Below are 23,819 nucleotides of genomic sequence, written 5' to 3' on the forward strand. Positions count from 1 at the left end.
AAAAAAAAAAAAAACAGCTGCAAAGCATATAGAAAACAAATAGAAAAATAGAGGAATACATCCCTCCTTATCAGCAACTACTTCAAAGGTAAATGGGTTAAACTGTCCAACAAAAAGACAGAGATTGGCAGAATGGATTTACAGAAAAAAAAAAAAGGTGAGGATCGCTTGGGTGATGCAGTCAGTTAAGCATCTGACACTTGATCTTGGCTCAGGTCATGATCTTACAGTTTGTGAATTCAAGTCCTGTATCGGTCTCTGCACTGATGGTGCAGAGCCTGCTTGCGATTCTGTCTTCTCTGCCCCTCCCCTGCTTGTTCTCTCTCTCGCTCTCTCACACACACACACAATACATACATACATACATACATACATACAAATAAAATCAAGGTGCGACTATATACTACTTACAAGAGACTCAGTTTAGATCCAAAGACACAAGTAGATTAATAGTGAAAAGAGGGGAAGATCTATTCTATGTATATAGTAATTGAAAGAGAGCTGAGCTTGCTACCCTAATATTAGACAATGTAGGCCTTCAGTAAAAAAAGGTTACATAGGGAAATGAAGGATGTTATATATTAATAAATATTCCATACAGCAAGAAGACAAAGAATTAAAAACATCTATGAATGGAGGAGGGCACTTTGGGGATGAGCACTGAGTGTTATGTAGAAACTAATTTGACAATAAACTATTTGTAAAAAAAAATAATAATAAAAAAATAAAAACAAAACAAAACAAAACAAAAACATCTATGAATGTTATGCCCACCCCAGACCAGTCTGCAAGGGCAGGTAATGCTTCCCTATGCAACTCTTAAAAAGACACTGTTATTTCCCATTAGTGTGGGGGAAAGGGCTGGGAGGGCTTTAGAGTCACATCAGTTCCTAACAGTTTATGCATTTATGCTAAGTCTTCCAACTTGGAAGACTCTTCTGTGCATTTCCAGGCCCATAGGTCCAGCTACCCACTCCCCCTCTCCATTCAGACACCTTGAGCTCATCTTAAAGATGCTCAACATTTTCAAAATGAACGTCATCCCCCAAACTCCCCAGGGCCTCCTCCAGATGTCCCCAGTTCCATGGCTGGCACTACCAATGACCCCACTCATTGCTCAAGCCAGGACCTGGAGCCTTCCACTCTCTTTTTTGCTCTCATTTTCCAAATCCAAGGCTGCAACAAGCTCTGTGGATTTTTCTCCTAAACGTCTCTTGAAATCCTTCCATCCAGTCTCCCCTGTGACCTGGGTGATCCTTCCAGCCTGCAGACAGGATCCTCAGTCTGTCTCAATAATGCTGTAAGACCAGCCTCCCTTCCAGGACCCTGCTCACCATGCCAGCTGCTTCTTGCTCTTCCCTCCCCTCACTTTCAGAGCCCAGAGAGCTGGCTGGGTATTTTTGGCTCCCCAGGGGCCGAGCTCTGTCACGGAGCTGCCACAGGCCTGCTGTGCCCGTAGTGCTGCTGACCCAATCGCACGCCCTCGGAACCTTCCAGACCCGAGTCTGGGCCAGGGTGCTGAGTGCTACGCTCCCCTATGAATGTGGTTCTTTCCTTCAGGCCACCAGCCTCATAGTGTAATGACATATCCTCACTGAGATAGTGTCTGGTGCTTGCCCCTGTCACATGGGACCCCTGGACGCAGACCCTGGGGTCTGCTTAATGTTATACTGTGGCCCCTATTGGATAGATGTTCTGTAAACATCGAGAGTGAGAAGGCGGGAAGCTAGAAGGCCCTGGCAGGAAGCGCTGATGGAGTGAGGGGTGAACAGGTAAGCTGGCCACAGTGCAGTTCCTGGGCAGGAGAGAGGAGCTAGGTGTGGGAACAGGTCCCTGGGGACCTTGGTTAGGGTTAGGTGAACCCGTGGTTGCTCAGATGGCTCAGAGAGGCCTGAGTCCTCGTACCAAGGGCTTTATCTGCAGGCAGCGCCGTACTGGAGGGAGCATGCGTGTGGCGTGGGCAGCTGCAGATGGAGGAGGGCTGTGTGGAAGAAGGGTGTGAGTCACAGACCGGAAAGAACCCAGCACATTGGCACATTCTGGGTGTTCTCCAGCAGGCCTGGGCCAACTCACTGCGTCACGAAGATGTTCTGGGAGATGGAGTGACCACCTGGTTAGTGCCAGAGCCCACGCTGAGATGCACTGTTGTCTCCAGGCGCTTCCCTCACATCCCATGTCATGGGTAAGATGGGTCGGGTGAGGAAAGGACCCCTCTCCCCCGCCTCGCCCTCCCCTCCTTCTTCAGCCAGACCTGCTGAGGTGGGTTCTGCCAACCCTCTCCCTTCACTCGGAGATTTCAGGTTTGAGCAGCGAGGGCTTCTGGCCCCATCCCAATGATACCCAGGTCCCTCCTGTGTTTGTTTCTGTGCTGCTGCAGTAGGTACCCGGCATACTGACTAAACCAATGGAGTTTATCCTCACAGGGAATAAATACAGAGTCTGAACTCAGTATCACTGGGCTGCAGTCAACGTGCTGGCAGGAAACTCTAGGGGAGGATCTGTTCTGTGCCTTCTCCAGCTTCTGGTGGCTGCCAGTGCCCCTTGGGGTGTGGCCACGCCAATCTGCAAGGCGAGAATCTCCAAATCTCCCCCAGCTCCACCTTCACTTCTCCTGTGTGTCGGGGTCCACCTAGGGAATCCAAGATAGTAACCCCATCTCAAAACCTTAACTTAATCACACTCTCAAAGCTGCTGCCTCTTTTTGGAGCCATAGAAGGTATTACTCTGAGTTTCCAGGGATTAGGACATGGTGATCTTTTGGAGGGCTGTTATTTGGCCTTCCAAACCTGCTTTGTTTGTTTGTATTCTCTGTTGCAAGAATCACCATTGGAAACAGGGATAGTGTTTTCTGTGTATGTGACTGGAATCACCTCCGTGGGGGCAGGAACCTTGTCTGTCTTGTTCACTATGTCTCTACTGACAGAGCACCCACACATAGTAGGTGCTCAGCAGATACTAGTTGAAAAAATACTAGTTGAAAATATAGACTACAACACCATTGAGTGTATAATGAAAATTCAATGTGGGTCTACAATGAAATGCAGAAAGCAGCACCTCTTCTGTGTGCCACAAATATGCAGGGTCTGTTTGAGGAAAAGTATACAAGTGAACCTCAATATTTGTGAAATGCACGTGAATAAATGGAAAGACACTCAAGGTGTCTGAATCAGCAAAGATACAATATTATAAAATATCAAGTTTTTGTGTGTAATTAAAAATCTCAAAGGAATTTCTTCAGGAAAGTTTCACATGGGGGAATAAGTGCAGAGATGAGATTAGATTGTCAGGAAAAGGAGTAGTGGGTATAGAGCTTACACCACCTGTTAAAACATGTAGTAAGCCTATAATAAACAAAATAGTAGCGTGCATTCTTTTCACAGAAAATTCATAAGAAAAATTAATGGAAGTACATATAAACTTATGATGAAGGTTAACATTATAGATCAGAAGTTTAAGAAAGGAGTGCTTAATGGATGTCTTGAAACATTAAGTAATTCTCTGGGGAAACATAGAAACAAGTGAGACTCACCTCCTGCCCTAGTTAATGAGGCAGTGAAGGTATAGCATCTGGGTTCAGATCTCTGCCCCAGGACTTACTCTCGGAGCACCCTTGTACAGACCACTCATGTCTCAAGTCATAGTTGTCATTCCTAGTAATAGGGACAAGACTCAGTACATTCCAAGGTAGACTTGGGAGATGGCAGCTGACTTGGGGAGCGGAAGTGGTGTTTAGGGGAGAAGGCACCGTATAATTAAGTATAGGTACTGTCAGCAAGTTTTGCCTCGGGAGGCAGATTAGAGGTGAGATGTGTTTTACATTATTGAAAATATGTACATACGTGCAGAAATATGTCTGCCATGCATGGACCCATCATGGGATTGCACCATGAATGGAGTATGATTTATTCAATTCTGAGCAACATGTATACAACCACCGTGGAAAACTCCTTGCAAGTGTCGTAAACATTTAAACATACCCACACTTACTATCCACGAAAAATCTTGCACAGAAATGTTTACAGCAGCTCCACCCTTACCACCCAAAACTGTAAAGGCCTCCACTGCCCATCACTAGCAAATGAGGGACAGTTGCAGTATATCAATATATCTGAACAATGGAGTGACCCAAACATCGACCTTTTTCAGCCTGAGAAATCTCTCTGCTTTGAAAGGCTCCTAAGATCCGATTGGACCCATCCAAATAATTCGGGAAAACATCTCCATCTGAAGGTCCATAACCTTACTTAACAGCTGCAAGATCGCTGTTGCCACGCACCACAGAATACTGGCAGGTTCTAGGGGATGAGGGCATGGACATCTCTGGGCGAAGGGACCTTATTCTGTTTATCAGCTGCGCTGTGGTTAAGTCCACACGGCACGGCTGGGCAGCCAGCCAAGCACAGGGCTCTGCACTGGGAGGAGCTCACAAAGGGGCAAGGTATGGCTTGTGGATGAAAGACAGATCTGCTCTTGGAATGAGAAAAGCTGCATTATACAAAACTTGTGCCAAATTAGTCAAAAGTAGCCAACTTTTTTTATTCTCGGCATTCAAGAGTCTGATGGGTGGAGTAAGGGGGGGATGGGCATGGAGGAGGGCACTTGTGGGGATGAGCACTGGGTGTTATATGGAAACCAATTTGACAATAAACGATTTAAAAAAATAAAAATAATTTTAAAGAGTAGTCAACTTTTACCTTGATATGATTTTTCCTTCTTTCTTTCCATTATTCTTTTTCTCCCTCTCTCCCTCCATCTTTCTCTCATCTGTCAGGAAGTTTTAGTTCATGATAATCAATCACCACTGTATCCATCCATACTTTCAGCATTTCCACAGAGCACCTCTGATTATCACTAAACTTCCATAATCAATTTACGTCCTTGGAAAGGTGTTTGTTGATTGATAATTGAACTGATCTTCTCAATCCATTTTTTAAACACATGCCAAGGGTGACACACAGGGAAGCAGGTGACCCTGGAAATAGGCTTCTTCGAGGAAGGCTTGTTCATGTCAAGGGGCTTCCTACAAATGTGTGAGTGTAGGGAACACACTCAAGCCACTGTGTGGTGGACACAGTCATGTGCCCAGAGATGTCCACATCCTAGCTCCAGACTCCCTCCTGTGAGTCTGTTCCCTCACATGTGGCCCAAGGGGCTTTGTAGATGTGGTTAAGGAGAGAAATTGAGGGAAGAGTATCAGGCTTACCCAGGTGGGCCTGATTAACTCACAGGGTCCTTACGGGAGAGAGGCAGCTGGGCCAGAGGAGGAGATGGGATTTCACACAAGCAGGGATGGGAGAAAAGAGAAGGTGCTGTGTTGCTGGCTTGAAGACAGAAGGAGGGGCTGCAGACAAGGAATGCAGGGGCCTCTAGATTCAAGGCAGGCAGGTAGATCCTGCTGCTGGAAAGGGCAGGAGGAGCCCCAGAGAGTGTCTGACACCCTCTTTACACCTAGACTGTAGCTCATGGAGACTGATTTTAGAAATGGAAACTGATGGGGAGCCTGGGTGGCTCAGGTGGCCTCGGTTAAGCATCCGACTTCGGCTCAGGTGAAGATCTCACGGTTTGTGGGTTCGAGCCTCACGTCGGGCTCTGTGCTGACAGCTAGCTCAGAGCCTGGAGACTGTTTCAGATTCTGTGTCTCCCTCTCTCTCTCTGACCCACCCCTGCTCACGCTGTCTCTCTCTCTCTCAGAAATAAATAAAACATTAAAAAAATAAAACATTAAAAAAAGAAGAAGAAATGGAAACTGATTCTGAGGTTTATATAGGAAGTCAAGGAACTGGAGTGGCCAAAGAATTTTCAAAATAAGGAGTTATGCTACCTGACTTGAAGATTTGAAACTCGTTGAAAGGTAACAAATTTGTGCTAAAGTACCAATTTATAGCTTGTTACAGCAGCAACATGACACTAATACAGGCATGAGCCTGGAGATAGTGGCAGCCCAGCCATTACGCCTCCTGGCCCGAAGGGACACAGGAAAGGTTTGGTGGAGGGACCCGGGGAAGACACTATGTACTTGGCCCTGAAGAGGAACGTGGCCAGAAGCTGAGGACAGAGCCAGCTCAAGGTGACGTTGTCAAGAAGGAGCCATGAGATAATTGCCCTTAGTCACATTGCATCCCTCAGTCTCATCCCAGCTTCTCCAGCAACTGACCACAGAGAAAGTAGGAAGGAAGGGACATCCTGGAGGCCAACACTTCACAGCTTCTGCTGGTGGCTCTGGCCTCCCACCTGAGTCCTGGGCCCAGACGGAAAGTGCACAAAAGAGCCACCTGACCCCCGACCAGGTAGTCTGTGACTCTGTGTCTCTGCCAGTACAGAGGTCCCTGCCCTCTGATTTTCAGCCCACTCCTACACCATAATCCCACTAACATCCTGGAGAGCCCATGTCTCTCCCAGGACGGCGTCACCTGGGGCAGCACAGGGTCTCTGCCCCACCGGGACCCGCTGAACCGGCATCTGATTGTAACGAGGTGTCCAAGTGACTGCCACGCTGCTGAAGTTCAGAGAGCCTTGTAGGCCACACCCCCAGCTGGACATTCTGCCACCACCGCAGGTAGCACCTGCCCTCCATGCCTGCCTGCTAGTGCAGGTCACCATTGCTTGTTTATGCGTTCTCTGTTGTCTGACCTGCCCCTGCCCAGAAGGTCAGCTCAGAGGGTCCTCAGGCCCCTCGGGGCTGTTTGTTCCCGCGCTGCCTCCCAAGCCCCTAAGCAGTGCCGAACACATCGGAAAAGCTCAAGGAAGAATTTGAGAGAAATGCGTGTGAACGAAGGCAGCGAAGCACACGCACGGGTTGGTGGAACCGAGTCACGTGTCCTGCTGATTGTCCCTCCGTGAGTCCTGGGCCCCGCGTGGCCCGCTCTGTCCCAGGGGGCTGTGTCCCGTGGGCTGCACAGCCGAGCCCCTGACCGCCCGGTGCTCCAGCAGTGACTGGACAGGCACAGGGAGAGCAGGGGGGCAGGTTCCCAGGGCCTGGACAGCTCCTCTCTGGCTCAGGGGACACCTATTCCCCGGCCTCCGTACAGGCCCAGGGTGGGAGAGGTGCCCCCACTGCCAGCGTGTAGGGGCCTCGGCACCCCTTGTCCCACGTTCCCTCCCGTCTGCTCCCGTCTGCACCCTGCTGCCCTTTGTGTGCGTGTGTAGGGATCTTCGGGGTGTGTACAAATGGTGTGCGTGAGATGTGTCCTTTTCCACATGGCGAACCTGAGATGTGTCAAGACAGAGCTGTCTTGGGGCACCTGACTGGCTCAGTGGGTTAAGCGTCCAACTTTGGCTCAGGTCTTGATCTCATAGTTTGTGGGTTCCAGCCCTGCCTCAGGCTCTGTGCTGACAGCCCAGAACCTGGACCCTGTTTCAGATTCTGTGTCTTTCTCTCCCTCCCACCTCCTTAGCATGCTGTCTTTCTCTCTCTCCCAAAAATACACATTAAAGAAAAAGACCAAGAGCTCTGTCTGTTTCCACTTTTCCTCAGATACTGACATAGCGACTACAGAGCTCTGTGTGCACTGTGCTTGTGCGTCTGTGCGTGTTTGTCATTAAAGGAAAATGTTTCCTTGCATTAAGTTTAGGTATGATGAAACAAAGAACATCTTTTAAGACAACATGATGTAAAAACATAGAAGGGGCTTGTAAACTATCAACTCCCCTAAATGAATCTGTGAACGGAAGCACTACACCAGTCACAACATGAAGTTGGGATGGAGTGGTTTTCTTGCTTATGGATCTTTTCTTGTGTGTCTTTTCAAATATCAAAATTCGGTGAGTTATGTTTATGTATAGACTGGTAATAATAGCAAGATGAAGTTTGCTGTACGTGTCCCCTTCCATGTCGCATGTCCCGGATGGTCCCAGCACTTATATTGTGCAGCTCCAGGGGTCACAAGACCTGGCAATAACGTAGTCACATGAGCGATGTTGACCAGGAGCACCTGGGTGGCACAGTCGGTTAAACTTTCGACTTTGGCTCTGGTCTTAATCTTGAACTCCATGAGTTCAAGCCCTGCCTTGGGCTGTGTGCTGACAGTTCTGAGCCTGGAGGCCACTTTGGGTTCTGTGTCTCTCTCTCTCTGCCCCTCCCCCACTCATTCTCTCTCCCTCTCTCCCTCTTAAAAATAAAAATTTAAAAAAAGTCAGACTCTTAACCGTCTGAGCCACCTACCTGTCCCTATCATGACACTGTTCTTAACAGAAGTTTTAGGTTAAAGGGAAAGTGAGTGGGAAGTACAGAGTGTTCCCACCTACACTTTGCTTCCTCACGCATTAGGATACCATCTTGCATGAGTGTTATATCCCTTACAATTGATAGATCAGTATTGATACATTATTATCAGCTAATGTTCATACTGTCCATTATGGATCACACAACGTGTTTATCCACCATGACAGAGCCATAGGGAATAGTTTTACTGCCCAGAACAATCCCCGTGCTGCACTGCTTCTGCCCTGGCTCTGTCTCTTGAACACTAACCCCCTTCATCCCTCCCATCCCCGCCCGCCCCGCCCCCTCACCCCCCTCTCCTTGTCTCCTTGTGCAGGAGATGACTGTCTTATTATGGGTTTGACTTGCATTTGCTTGATGTTGAGCGATGCTAAGTCTCTTTTCATGAGTCTGTTGGCCATCTGGATGTCTTTTTGGAGAAAAGTTCTGTTCATGTCTTCTGCCCATATTTTTAATTGGACTAGTTTTGTTGTTTTTTATTTGTACAAGTTCATCATATATTTTGGATATTAACTCATTATCAGATATATATTATTTGCAAATATCTTTGCCCAGTCAGTAAGAGTGGCTTTTTCATCTTGGTGATGTTTTCCTTTGCTGTGCAAAAGACTTTGTTTGATGTAGTCTGACTTTTTAATTTTTTCTTTAGTTTCATTTGTCTGAGGAGGCATAGCCAGAAAAATGTTGGTAAGTTGATGCCTATAATATTAATGCCTATGTTTTATTTTAGTTTTATAATTTCAAGTCTCACATTTAGGCCTTTCATCCATTTTGAGTTAAAGTTTGTATATGGTATAAAAACTTAGTCCAGATTTACCTTTGAATGTAGCTGTCCAGTTTTCCCAGCACTGTTTATTAAAGGGACTGCCTTTCTCTGTTGTATACTTTTAACTGACCATGTACATATGGGTTTATTTCTGGGCTCTTTATTCTGTTCTATTGATCTATGTGTCTATTGTTGTGCCAGTACCATAATGTTTCAATCACTACAGCTATGTAATATATCTTGACATCTGGCATTGTGATACCTTCAACTTTCTTATTATTTTTCAAGACTGTGTTGGCTATCTGGGGTCTTTTTGGTTCAACACAAATTTCAAGATAATTTGTACTAGTTCTGTGAAAAATATTATTGGTATTTTGATAGGGATTGTATTGAATCTATAGATTGCTTTTGGGTAGTATGGACATTTTGACAATATTAATTCTTCCTATCCATGAGCACAGTATATCTTTCCATTTGTGCCATTTTCAGTTACTTTTATCAGTGTTGTATAGTTTCCAGTGTGCAGGTCTTCATCTTCTTGGTTAAATTCATTCCTCGGTATTTTGTTCATATTGATGTAATTGTCAGAGAGATTGGTTTCTTATTTCCTCTTTCTGCTGCTTCATTATTAGTGTATAGACATGCAACAGATTTCTATATATTAATTTTGTATCCTGCAAATGTACTGAATTTATTTATTAGTTTTAAGAGGTTTTTTTTTTTTTTGTGGAGTCTTAGAGTTTTCTCTATGTAGTATCATGTCATCTGAAAATAGTGATATTTCTACTTCTTTCTTACCAGTTTGGATGCCTTTTCTTTCTTTTTGTTGTCTGATTGCTGTGGCTAGGACTTCCAGTACTATGTTGAATAAAAGTAGTGAGAGCAGACATCCTGGTCCTATTCCTGACCTTAGAGGAAAAGCTCTCAGTTTTTTACCATTGAGTATGATGTTACCCGTGAGTTTCTCATATATGACCTTTATTAAGTTATTAGGTATGCTCCCTCTAAATCCACTTTGTTGAAAGTTTTTGTCATGAACAGATGTTGAATTTTGTCAAATGCTTTTTCTGAATTTATTGAGATCAAATGGTTTTCATCCTGAATTTTGTTAATATGGTGTATCACATTGATTGATTTGTGGATATTGAATCATTTTTATATCCCAGAAATAAATCCCACTTGATCATTGTCAATGAGCCTTTTAATTGTATTAGTAAAATCATTTTGCTAATGATTTGTTGAGGATTTTATATTTATGTTCATTAGGGATATTGGCCTTTAGTTTTCTTTTTTTGTAATGTCTTTATCTGTTTTTTGTATTGGGTAATGTTAGCCTTATAGAATGAATTTGTAAGATTTCCTTCTTATTCTATTTTTTTGAATAGTTTGAGAAGGGTTGGTATTAACTCTTCTTTAAATATTTGGTAGAGTTCTCTTGTGAAGCCATTTGGTCCTGGAGTTTTGTTTGTTGGGAGTTTTTTGATTACTGACCCAATTTTTTTTTTACTAGTAATATGTTCAAATTTTCTATTTCTTTTAAATTTATTCTTGTAAGATTGTATGCTTCTGGGAATTTATCCATTTCTTCTAGATTGTCTAATTTGTTGGCATATAATTTTTCATAGCAGTCTCTTATCATTCTTAATTTTTTCTTGGTATCATTTGTTACTACTCTTTCAGTTATTTTAAGTTTATTTAGTTATTTTGAGGAGGAGGGGCATAGAGAGAGGGAGAGGGAAAATCTCAAGCAGTTTCTGTGCAGAGCCCAACATGGCTCGATCCCAGGAACCATGAGATTATGACCTGAGACAAAATCATGAGTCAGATGCTTAACTGACTGAGCCCTCCAGTTTCCCCCCTACTCTTTTGTCTCTAATTTTATTTATCTATATCATCTCTCTTTTTTACTTGGTGAGTCTGTTGGTTCTTGGTTTGTCAATGTTGTTGATCTTTTCAAAGCACCAGCTGCTAGTTTCACTGATCTCTTCTATTTTTTTGTCTCTATTTCATTCATTTCCCCTTTGATCTTTATTATTTTCTTCTTTCTACTAACTTTGGGCTTTGTTTGTTGTTATTGTTGTTTTTCTTGTTTGTTACTTTAGGTGTAGAATAAGATTATTTTTGAGGTTTTTCTTATTTCAAGGTAAGCCTGTTTTGCTATTACTTTCCCTCTTAAAAGTGCTAAGTGCTATTGCTGTGTCTCAAAGATGTTTAACTATTTAATTTTCATTTTCTACCAGGTATTTTTTAATTTCTTTTATGTATTACTTATTGATCCATCGATCGTTTAGTAGCATGTTATATAGTCTCTATGTATTTGTGTTCTTTACAGATTATTCTTTGGTAATTGATTTGTAGTTTAATTCCATTGGTCAGAAAAGACACATGATATAATTTCAATCTCTTTTAATTTATTGAGACTTGTTTTGTGGTATAACATGTAATTTGTTTTGGAGAATGTTCCACATGCACTTGCAAAGAATGTGTATTCTGCTGTTTTGAGATCGAGTTTTCTGAATATATCTGTTAGGTCTATCTGTTCTAATATGTCATTCAAAGCCCCTGATTCCTTGTTGATTTCCTATTTTGATGATCTATCCACTGATGTTGGTGGGTATTAAAGTCTGCTACTATTATTCAGGAGTTAAGATGGCAGAGAAGTAGAGGGATCCAGATTTCCCTTGTCCCTCAAACACAGATGTCTTGAGGTCAGATCACTGGGAACATGCAGGAAATCAATCTTCAGAGTGGCATAAAGATCTCCACAAGTGGAGGGACACAGCTTGGCAGGATAAAGGTACATGTATGTGAACTAGGGGAGATAAAACAGTATAGGCATGGAGGGGAGGGAACTGCTTCTGTGGAGACACAAAAGGGAAAGACAGAGTCTGTGGAATTGCAGTATTGAGTTAGTACAAGAGGAAAACCGCTCCAGACCACAGACTGGGGAACGAGAAATATGCAGAGGGCCAGACTCCATTTTGCAAACAGCTTCAAGAGATGAAGATCAGAGTTTTTAAAAGTATATGACTTTCTTCAGGCTTCTGACTTTCTCCAGACTGAAGCTGCCTTCATGTTCCTGTGCCTGGAAGGGAGGGAGCCAGCCCCAGATAAGGTAGTGATCTCAGGGGTGCATTGGGAGAGAACAGTCCCCTTCCTCAAATAATGTGAGAAGAGGGTTTATTGCCTCCCCAAGGACAAAAGATCCTGCAGGCGCCAGCCAAAGTCCTTTTATCAGCAGGACAGAGTGGCGCTACGCCAGAACTGGTCTGCAGTCTGGGCAGTGCAGGGCCCTTTAAGACATCGGGTTCTGAATCACAGCCAAGTGACTAAGAGGCTCGGGGGACTGTGGAGTAGGACAGGACAACAGCCTTGCTACTCTGTGAGGGCTGCCTGAATAGCATGGTTTGAGACACTGGGTCAGGGGAGGAGAGATTGGGGTATCGCCATTTCTCTCCCCATCACCAACACAGGGCTTCAGGAAACAGCACAGCCAGCCCCAGTGGAGGTGGGACCCACTTACACAAAATCCCACCCCTCTGTGTCTGGTAACTACTTATCTACCTGAGTGAGATTTATACTGACTGAACCAGATAGCTTCTCTTCCAGACCAGCACAGCCACCAGTACCAGGTGCAAACAGACAACTGTCCTGTGGTTTTGTATGTTAGTCATTTGTCTTTTTCTTTTTTTTCTTTTATTTTCTTTTATCCTTGTCTTTCTACCTTTTTGGTTTTGGGTCATTTCTTTGCATATATATTTCTTTTTCTGTTTTGTTTGTTTAACCAGGCATTTTTACTCTATTCTTTTTACACTTTTTCTGTATCTCCTTCTTCTTTATTTTCCTCTCTCTCTGGATTAAGCCTTATAGTTTGATTCTCTGCTTTTTTTTTTTCTTTTCCCCTTTCATTTTTATCTTTCTATGGGATCAGGCTCTGCCTCCCCCTTTCCTTTTTTCCAGGGTTACTTCAACAAACAATCAAAGCACATCTGGTGGAAAGTCCAAATACTCGACAACTACAAGCAAGGAGGACCTTTGTAGAGGACTGACCAGTGGAATAGAGCAGCTAAAATGCAACAACAAAGTACATGCAACACACTCCAGAAACACATCCCGAAGTGCCAGGCCCTGGACAGTGTATGGCCCCTTTCTAATAGCAGTACTCACATGTGCAGGACACGTTACAAGCTATTAAAAACACATAAAGACAAAAACCTAGCTAAAATGATGAGACAGAAGAATACTCAAAAGAAAATCCAGGAAGAAATGACAGCCAGAAAATTGCTCAAAACAGATATAAACAATATATCTGAACAAGAATTTAGAATAACAGTCAAAGTCGGGGTGCCTGGGTGGCTCAGTCAGATGGGTGTCTGACTTTAGTTCGGGTCATGATCTCATGGTTTGTGGGTTCGAGCCCTGGGTTGGGCTCTGTGCTGACAGCTAGCTTGGAGCCTGGAGCCTATTTCAGATTCTGTATCTCCCTCTCTCTCTGACCCTCCCCTGCTCACGATGTCTCTCTCTCTCTCTCTCTCTCAGAAATAAATAAAAAACATTAAAAATTTTCGAATAAGAGTCAAAGACTAATAGTTGGGCTTGAAAAAAGCATAGAAGACAGCAGAGAATCTATTGCTGCAGAGATCAAACTCCTAAGAAATGTCATGATGAATTAAGAAATGCTCTAAATGAGATGAAAAATAAACTAGATGCAGGGACAGTGAGGATGGAAGAAGCAGAGGAGAGAATAGTTAAAACAGAGGTAAAATTATGAAAAATGATGGAGCTGAAAAAAAGAGGGAAAGAAAATTACTAGACCATGAGGGAAAATTAGAGAGCTAAGTGATTTCATGAAACAAAATAATATTCATATCACAGGAGTTCCAGAAGAAGAAGAGTGAGAGAAATGTACAGAAGGTTTATTTGAACAAGTTATAGCTAAGAACTTCCCTAATCTGGGGAGGAAACAGGCATCCAAGCCCAAGAGGCACAGAGAACTCTTTTCAAAATCAACAAAAACAGGTCAACACCATGATATAGTGAAACTGGCAAAATACAAAGATAAAAAGAGAATTCTAAAAGCAGCTAGGGACAAATGGGCCTTAACCTACAAGACTAGACACATAAGGGTAGTGGCAGACCTGTCCACTGAAAGTTGGCAGGCCAGAAGGGAGCAGCAGGAAGCATTCAATGTGCCACACAGGAAAAATATGCAGCCAAGAATCTTTTATCCAGTAAGGCTATAATTCAGAATAGAAGGAGAGATAAAGGCTTTCCCAGACAAACAAAAACTAAAGGAGTTCGTGACCACGAAACTAGCCCTACAGGAAATCTTAAGGGGGACCCTGTGAGTGGAAAGCAGAAAAGACTACAAAGGACCAGAGACATAACCACAAACAGAAAACCTACAAATAATACAATGGCACTAAATGCATATCTTTTGATAATCACTCTGAATGTAAATGAACTAAATGCCCTAATCAAAAGACATAGGGTATCAGGATAGATTTAAAAAAAAAATCCATCCAAATTCTGCCTACAAGAGACTCATTTCAGGCCTGAGGACACCTACAGACTGAGAGTGATGAGATGGAGAACCATCTGTCACACTAATGGACATCAAAAGAAAACTGGAGTAGCCATATTTATATCAGACAAAGTAGATTCTAAATAAAGACTGTAACAAGAGATGAAGAAGGGCATTATGCCATAATTAAGGGGTCTATCCATCAAGAAAAGCTAACAATTATAAACATTTATGCCCCCGATGTGAGAGCACCAAATATATAAGACTTCTACTATTATTGTATTACTTTCAATTTCTTTCTTTATATCTGTTAGGAGTTGCTTCCATATTGGGTGCATAAGTATTTACAATTGTTATATCTTCTTGTTGGATTTTTCCCTTTATCAATGTGTAGTATTCTTTATATCTTGTTACAGTCTTTGCTTTAAAGTTTATTTTGTCTGATATAAGTATTGCTACCCTGGCTTTGTTTTTGCTTCCATTTGAATGATAAATGCTTTTCACACCCTTCGATTTCAATCTGCATGTGTCTTTAGGTCTGAAGTGAGTTCCTTGTAGGCAGCATATAGATGGGTGTTGTTGTTTTATCCATTCAGTCACCCTATGTTTTTTGATTGGAACATTTGTTTCATATAAATTTAAATAATTCTTAATAGGCATGTACTTATTACCATTTGCTACTTGCATTTTGAGTGTTTTTGTAGTTCTTCTCTTGTTCTCTTCCCATGTGGTTTGATGGCTTTTTCTTTTTTCTTTCTTTCTTTCTTTTTTTTTAGGGGGGGTAATATGTTTGGATTTCTTTTTCCTAATATTTTGCATATCTGTTGCAGGTTTTTGATTTGTGGTTATCATTTGGTTCACATGTAACACCATATGTTTATAGAAGTTTGTATTAAGTTGATGTTTGCTTAAGTTTGGAATCCCTTCTTAAAGCACTAAATTTTTACTGTTCCTCCTGCCAACCTTTTATGTATATGGTGTCACACTTTACATCCTTTTATTTTATGAATTCCTTGACTGATTTTTATAGATCTAGTTGATTTTACTACTTTTGTACTTTAACCCCTATACTAGTTTTTTAAAATTTTTAAATGTTTTATTTATTTCTGAGAGAGACACACACACACACACAGCGTGAGCAGGGAAGGGTCAGAGAGAAAGGGAGATATAGAATCTGAGGCAGTCTCCAGGCTCTGAGCTAGCTGTCAGCACAGAGCCAGATGCCAGGCTCAAACTCACGAACGGTGAGATCCCGACCTGAGCCGAAGTCGGACGCTTAACCATACTAGTTTTATAAGTGACTGACCTACTACATTAATTATCTTTGTATTTGTGATATTTTTTTCCTTTCATAATTTTCTTACTTCTGATTGTGGTCTTTTATTCCACTCAAAGAATTCTCTTTAATGTTTCTTATAAAGTTGGTTTAGTGGTGATGAACTCCTTTAATCTGTTTGGTAAATTCTGTATCTCTCCTTCTATTCTGAATGATAGCCTTGCTGGATAGAGCATTCTTTGAAAAGTGTTGCAACACTCTGAATATATAATGCCACTCTCTTTTGGCCTGCAAATTTTCTGCTGAAAAATCAGCTGATAGTCTAATGTGTTTCCCTTGTACGTAACTGTTTTCTTTTCCTGCTTTAGAAATTCTCTCTTTGTCATATCCATAAGATACTTAGGGATAATCCTAACCAAAGAGGTAAAATATCTGTACTCTGGAAACTATAAAACACTGATGAAAGAAATGAAGAAGACACAAATAAATGGAAAAATATTCCATGCTTATGGATTGGAAAGAACAAATATTGTTAAAATGTCTACATTACCTGAAGCAATCTACATATTTAATGCAATTCCTATAAAAATACCAGCAGCAATTTTCACAAAGCTAGAACAGAAAATCCTAAAATTTGTATGGAGCCACAAAAGACCCTGAATAGCCAATGCAATCTTGAAAAAGAAAAGCAAAGATGGAGGCATTACAATTCTAGATTTCAAGTTATATTACAAAGCTATAGTGAACAAGACAGTATGGTACCAGCAGAAAAATAGGCACACAGATCAATGGAACAGAATAGAAAACCCAGAAATTAGCTCACAACTATATGGTCAATTAATCCTCAGCAAAATAGGAAAAAAAAGCAGGAAAGAAAATCCCATGGGAAAAAGACAGTGTTCAATTAATGGTGTTGGGAAAACTGAACAACAACATGCAAAAGAATGAAACTGGACCACTTTATTACAGCATACACAAAAATAAATCCAAATGGATTAAAGACCTAGATGAGACAGGAAATCAAAATCCTAGAGGAGAACATAGGCAGTAACCTCTCTGACATCAGCCTTAGGAGCTTCTTACTAGATATGTCTCTTGAGGCAAGGGAAACAAAACCAAAAATAAACTATTGGAATTTCATCAAAATAAAAAAGCTTCTGCACAGCAAACAACAAATTTAAAGGCAACTTATGAAATGGGAAATTTTTGCAAATGACATATATGATAAAGGGTTAGGATTCAAAATATATAAAGAACTTATAAAACTCAACACCCCAAAACCAAATAAGCCAGTTAAAGAAATGGGCAGAAGACATGAATAGACATTTTTCCAAGGAAGACATACAGATGGCTAACAGACACATGAAAAGATGCTCAATGTCACTCATACTCAGGGAAATATAAATCAAAGGCACAATGAGGTATCACCTCACACCTGTCAGAATGTCTAAAATCAACAACACAGGAAACAACAGGTGTTGGTGAGGATGCAGAGAATAGGAGCTCTTTTGCACTGTTGGTGGGAATGCAAACTGGTGCAGCCATGGGGAAAACTATATGGAAGGTTTCTCAAAAAATTAAAAATGGAACTGCCTATGATCCAGCAATTGGACTACTAGGTATTTACCCTAAGGATACAAAAATACGGAATTGAATGGCTATATGCACTCAAATGTTTATAGCAGCATTATCAACAACAGCCAAATTATGGAAAGAGCTCAAATGTCCATTGAGTGATGAATGGATAAAGAAGATGTGGCATATATTCCAATATAATGGAATATTACTCAGCCATAAAAAAGAATAAAATCTTCCCATTTGCACAATGTGGACGGATCTAGAGAGTATTATGCTAAGTGAAATAAGTTAATCAGAGAAAGACATACCATATAATTTCACTCATATGCATAATTTAAGAAACAAAACAAATGAACATGTGGGGAAATAGAGGGGCACACCAAGAAACAGACTCTTAGTTTTGGGAAACAAACGGATGGCTACTGGAGGTGAGGTGGATGGGGGAGATGGATTGGACAGGTGATGACTATTAGGGAGGGCATTTGTGATAAGCACTAGGTGTTGTAGGTAAGTGATGAATCACTAAGTTTCACACATGAAACTAATATTGTACTGTATTAGCTGGAATTTAATTAGCTGTTAATTAGCTGGAATTTAAATAAAAATTTGCAAAAAATAAAAAGAGAAAAAAGAAAAAGTAATAACTGTAGTATTCATTATTAAAGCCAAGTCTATACATTCCAGTATAACTTGCAAAATAGTCTTTGATTATATTTAGTACAGTATACAAAAACCAATACAACATGAAATATTTTCAGGACAGTTATTTAATGGAGAGGGATTCGATGAGTATGTCATTTTTGAAAAACAGATATGGAAAATATCAAGAAAGCTAATAGGACTGATTGTTTTCCCCTTACGATTGATAACACAATTTGGTTGATAGCACTCTTTATGGGAATTATTTTCTTACATTTAAAAAATATAAACTAAAACCTTTAGCTTTGTCTTATGAAAAAATTAAATAACGTGTAATTTATATTATTTATTTACTATTTTATTTATTTATTTTTATTTAATAACTACATAATTTTTATGTATTTGTCAATTTTCAGAAAATAGTATATTCTTCTAGAATTTAGAAGAGAATTTCATGCAGGGCTTATTTAATAAGGTATGACAAGGGTTACAGAAATGAAAAAAGGATTTTTTAAATGTTTTTATTTATTTATTTATTTTTTTTTGAGAGAGAGACAGACAGCGTGAGGAGCAGGGGAGGGTCAGAGAGAGAGGGAGACACAGAATCAGAAGCAGGCTCCAGGCTCTGAGCTAGCAGTCAGCACAGAGCCTGATGTGGGGCTTGAACCCACAAACTGTGAGATCATGACCTGAGCCAAAGTCAGATGCTTAACTGACTGAGCCACCCAGGTGCTCCAAAAAAAGAAAAGGATGTTGAGGGACCCAGGGACTAGCAAGAGTGGTAAATTGTTACCAAATATAGCCTGAAAGGGCAAGTGTGGGAAATGATGTTATTGATCAGTGAGTGCTGGAGCTATTGGAGAGAGTTATTATCTGAGTGGGATTCAGTCCCTGATAGACAGAGAAGGTGGGGAGATTGCCCCTGAAATCTCTTCCTCTTGCCCTTTGACTTTTACCTTTGACCAACCCAGCCATAGCAGACAAAGAAGTAAAGCCACTTGATTCAGTCTACAAGGGTCCGTCTCTGATGCACTGAGCAAAGTAGAGAAGGATAGAGGATGAACAGAGCAGGGAGAGGCAAAAGGAAGTTAGTAAGTTCTGTTAAAGTACAAAGTTATTTCTGTGGGCTTAATATGAGAAATTTTGAAAATTATTAGGTGTTATTACCAAGATGGTAACCCAGGAAGCTCCTAAATATTCCTCTTCCCTTGAAGCACAAAATACGTGGATACACACAAAGAAATTACCTTTAGGAGAAATCCAGAAACTGTCTGAGTGACTCCTACACATCAAGTGACTGAGAAAATACCCACATTGAAATGGGTAGGAAAAGCCCCATGAGACACACTATTGCCATAAACCCTACTTCCAGCACAGCGCCTTATACTCAGGATGGAATCCACAACTCCCAGCATCTGCCTGAGGAGTGAAGAGTTTGGATCATGCTTCAAGCACCTAGACTTTAAAGTTACCACCTAAAGTATGGGTTCTTAAATCACCTAGCTTTGATAGTTAACAGAGCTTGCATTCATGAGTCTCACAGAACCAAAGAAAACAAAGAAGCAGGGGCGCCTGGGTGGCTCAGTCGGTTAAGCATCCAACTTCAGCTCAGGTCATGATCTCACGGTTCATGGGTTCATGCTCTGTGTCAGTCTCTGTGCTGACAGCTAGCTCAGAGCCTGGAGCCTGCTTCAGATTCTGTAACTCCCTCTCTCCCTGACCCTCCTCTACTCACACTGTCTCTTTCTCTCTCAGAAATAAAAAAGAAAGAAAGAAAGAAAGAAAGAAAGAAAGAGAAAAAGGAAACAAAGGAGCAGTTTGTTGTTGTTGAGATATAGCTGACATATAACATCATATCGGTTTCAGGTACAAAGAAATAGTTTTTAAGGGGGCATGTGAGTACTCCCTGCACCTATACCTTTGTGCTCAGTGCAGAGGGAACTGGTAAAAATGTCCATCTCCCTATTTCTCCCTGGAAATGAATGATTGCATACTTTTTAAGCTTCTGCTTGAGAGTCAGCCTTCTTATCTGCCTGTGTGTGGTTCTGTGGAATCCACCCAGAAGGTGAGAGAACTGGTGGTCACTGTCATCTTCCTCTGGCTCATTCCAACAGTAAAATCAAGTCTCCAGCTTCTCCCTAGAAAGAGCTTTCCATGCACCTAGCACCCCACCTGTTAAGGCTGCCATCTAAATGAAGATACAAAATGAATATGTTATTAATAATAGAGCAAGAAAATCTCTAAAAGCTTACCTTAATGAAAGGGAGATAAGTAATTTACCTAGCAGAGGTCAAGTTAACAGTCATAAAGATGTTCATCAAGGTAAGGATAGAAATGCCTAAACAAAGTGAGAATTTAAACAAAGGGACCATAGAACTAAAGAATGAACACTATATTAAAACTTCAATAGAGAGATTCAACAGGAAATCAGATCAAGTGGAATAAAGGATCAGTGAATTCAAAGACAGTCCAGTGGAAATCATCCATCAAAGGGTGGTGGTGGTGGGGGGAATCAAGAAGATAGTTTAAGGGACTATGGAACACAATGAAATGGATATATGCATTATATGTGTCCCAGAAGGAGAAGAGAAAGAGAAAGCAGCAGGTAGCTTTTTCAAAGAAATAATGGCTAAAAATTTTCTAAACCGAGGAAAAGAAACAGATATTTAGAGTTAGGAAGCTGAAAGACAACAACGTTAATACCAGTTCTTCTCAAACTCTTCCAAAAACTTGAGGAGGGAACACTTCTGTATTCATTTTATGAGGTCAGCATTACCCTGATATGAAGCTAGACAAGAACACTACAAGAAAGAAAATTACAGGTCAATATCTCCAGTGAGCATAGTTGCAAAAAATGTTCAATAAATGACTAGGAAACCAAATCCAACAGTACATTAAAAGGATTATACACCACAATCAAGTGGGATTTGGCCTTGGAATGCAAGGATGGTTCAACATAAGCAAATCAATAAATGTGATACACTCTAGTAATAAAATGAGGGATAAAAAGCATATGATTATCTCAATAGATGCAGAAAAGGCATCTGACAAAATGCAACATTCTTTAATGATTAAAATCTTGGTAAATTATAGGTATAGATGGAATGTACCTCAACATAATAAAGGCCGTATTTAACAAGTCCACAGCTAACATCATACTCAATGGTGAAAAGCTAAAAGTGTTTCCTCAAAGATCAGGAAGAAGACAAGAACACCTCCTCTCCCCACTTCTATTCAACATAGTACTGGAAGTCCTAGCTGGAGTAGTTAGGGAAGAAAAGAAATAAAAGACATCCAAATCTTAAAGGAAGAAGTGAAATTGTTTCTGCTTGCAGAAGGCATGATTTTGTATACAGAAAACTCGAAAGACTCCACCAAAAAACTGTTAGAACTAATAAACTCAGTAAAGCTGTAAGACACAAGATCAGTACATAAAAATCAGTTGTGTCTCTATACACTAAGAACAAACTATCAGAGAGATAAATTAAGATAATCCCATTTACAATAGTGTCAAAAGTAATACAATACTTAGGAATAAATTTAACCAAGGAGGTGAAGGATCTGTACACTGAAAACCATTAAACACTGATGAAAGAAATTGAAGACACAAATAAATGGAAAAATAGTCTGTGTTTATGGATTGGAATAATTAATAATGTTAAAATATCCATACCACTCAAAGCAGTCTACAATCCCTAACAAAGGAAATAGATTTCTATCCTTATAAAAGCAATCCCTATAAAATTCCAATGGCATTTTCCATAGAAATTTTTAAAAAACTAAAATTTATGGAACCAGAAAAGACCCCAAAAATCTGAAGTAATGTTAAGCAAGAAGAGCAAAGCTGTAGGGATCACTCTTGTTGACTTCAAAGTATATTACAAAGAGACAATAATCAAAACAGTATTGTATTTGTATAAAAACAAATGCAGAGATAGTGAAACAGAATGGAGAACCCAGAAGTACACCCATACATATAGGGTCAATTAATATGCAAAAAGATGCCAAGAAAACACATGGCAAAGGATACCCTCTTTAATAAACAGTGTAGGGAGGGGTGCCTGGGTGGCTCAATAGGTTAAGTGTCTGGCTTCAGCCTAGATCATGACCTCACGGTTCATGAGTTTGGGTGTGGGCCTATCTGCTGACAGCTCAGAGCCTAGAGCCTGCTTTGGATTCTGTGTCTTCCTCTCTCTCTCTCTCTCTCCCCCTCTCCTGCTCATGCTCTGTCTCTCAAAAACAAATAAATGTTAATAAAAAAATTTTTTAATGGTGTTGGGAAAACTGGATAACCATATGCAAAAGAATGAGACTGAATCCCTACCTTATACCATTCACAAAAATCAAGTCAAAAATGGATTCACAACTTGAATGTAAGACTTGAAACCATGAAACTTTTTTTTCTAAATAATAAAATTTATGTATTTACATTTGCTGATCAGTTAATGGCAGATTATTTGCATCTATGTGACCTCCTGAAATTGCAGAGCCCTACTGTACTGGCATACAACAGATGTAGCTAACACAAATTCACAAATTAAAATCCAGTTTCAGAAGCCCTTCCAAAGAGTCCTATAGGAGGAGGGTGAAGAAGGGTGGAATGCCCATGAATAGTCCACCCCAACATTTAATTAACAAACTGCTCATTGATGGGTAGAGTTAACTAAGAGCCAACAGGAGATTAAAAAAAAGGACAAAAGGAAATCACAACCTCAACTAATAACCCAGAGCCTAAACAACAGGTAATGTTACCAATGCAGTGATTCCAATGCTAGGCTGGGCTTTCTTAAAGATATTCTCCCTATCTCTGACTCAGAATTTCTAGTGGTAGGGCCCACTGTACTTTTGAAAACTGCCCTAGTTGGTACTTACTCGTCATGAGAGGATATAAGTTTTTTTTAGCTGTAATACTGATAGCTGAGAAGATCTAGACTCGTTACTCTAAAATTGGGGTAATGCACAGACCACGTAAGAGCTACCCTCTTTCTCCTGGTCCCACTGTTTGAAACCCATCCCAGCCTTCACTAAGTAGTGCTATTTGTGTTGGCTGTCTCAGAGACCAATCTCCTTTACCTATATCCCAAAAGAGTAAGGGTCAGAAATAAGGTGCCAAGTATTAACCAAACTAGAATCAGACTCCAAGAAGTCACATGTCAGGAAAGTCTACAACAGACATCTAAATAAATGATGGTGACACTGTTAACAGCATGCCAGGGCACGGGGGCAGGTCATAACCAAGTCCAATACCTACTAGTAGCTATGTGGCCCTATGTGTATTATTTAAATCTATTTCCTAATCTGTAAAACAGGGACAGAAACCATATCAAACTTACAGGGTTGTTTGAAGTTTTAAATGAGATAGTTCATGAAAAGTGCTTAGTACAGTGCCTGGTGTACATAGTAAGTTACCTGTTCAGTAAATATTAACTTTTAATCCTGGAGAAATTAAAGTTAGATATGCCTGGGTGAGTAAGTGCAGAGGCTGGTCTTCTGACTTAAAAGCTTCTCCCTTTTATCTGCATTCTCAGGAAAGGTAAGAACTTCTAGTCAGTACATCAGACTGATGCAGACCTAACAAAAGTCCTCAGGGACAGAACCAAGCCATATCATGGGGTAGGTGGGAAACTCATTAAAAGACAAGTGCAGAGCATCTGAGTCTGACTCTAGTAGTCATTCCTACACTCCTGCTCCTTGGGGCCCTTTCCTGTTGAGGTCCCAAGTCCTTCCCATCTTTCTTTAGGGGTCTGAGTCAAGAAGAGACTAAAGACTCACCCAGAGGAAAATGAGACTGATGGCAAAGCCTGAGGGGCCTGTC

At 41.0% G+C, this 23,819-nt stretch overlaps 2 protein-coding genes across 2 annotated transcripts in view; both read right to left on the reverse strand.

Annotated features, from left to right (window-relative positions):
- The window catches only part of LOC120223370 (EKC/KEOPS complex subunit TPRKB-like), a 23,866-nt gene extending 20,239 nt beyond the window's left edge, over window positions 1–3,627 (reverse strand). Inside the window, 3 exon segments of the mRNA XM_039221450.1 lie at window positions 1,906–1,981; window positions 2,074–2,090; window positions 3,598–3,627. Coding sequence (XP_039077381.1) covers window positions 1,906–1,981; window positions 2,074–2,090; window positions 3,598–3,627 — 123 coding nt within the window.
- A 3,183-nt stretch (window positions 3,628–6,810) lies between these two features.
- LOC120223364 (E3 ubiquitin-protein ligase TRIM41-like) overlaps window positions 6,811–23,819 on the reverse strand; it is a 50,530-nt gene continuing 33,521 nt past the window's right edge. Inside the window, 1 exon segment of the mRNA XM_039221439.1 lies at window positions 6,811–6,933. Within this exon segment, the coding sequence (XP_039077370.1) occupies window positions 6,811–6,933 (123 nt within the window).

The sequence above is a fragment of the Hyaena hyaena genome, unplaced genomic scaffold (assembly GCF_003009895.1).
Source record: "Hyaena hyaena isolate Hyena2069 unplaced genomic scaffold, ASM300989v1 scaffold_987, whole genome shotgun sequence".
Classification (NCBI taxonomy): Eukaryota; Metazoa; Chordata; class Mammalia; order Carnivora; family Hyaenidae; genus Hyaena; species Hyaena hyaena.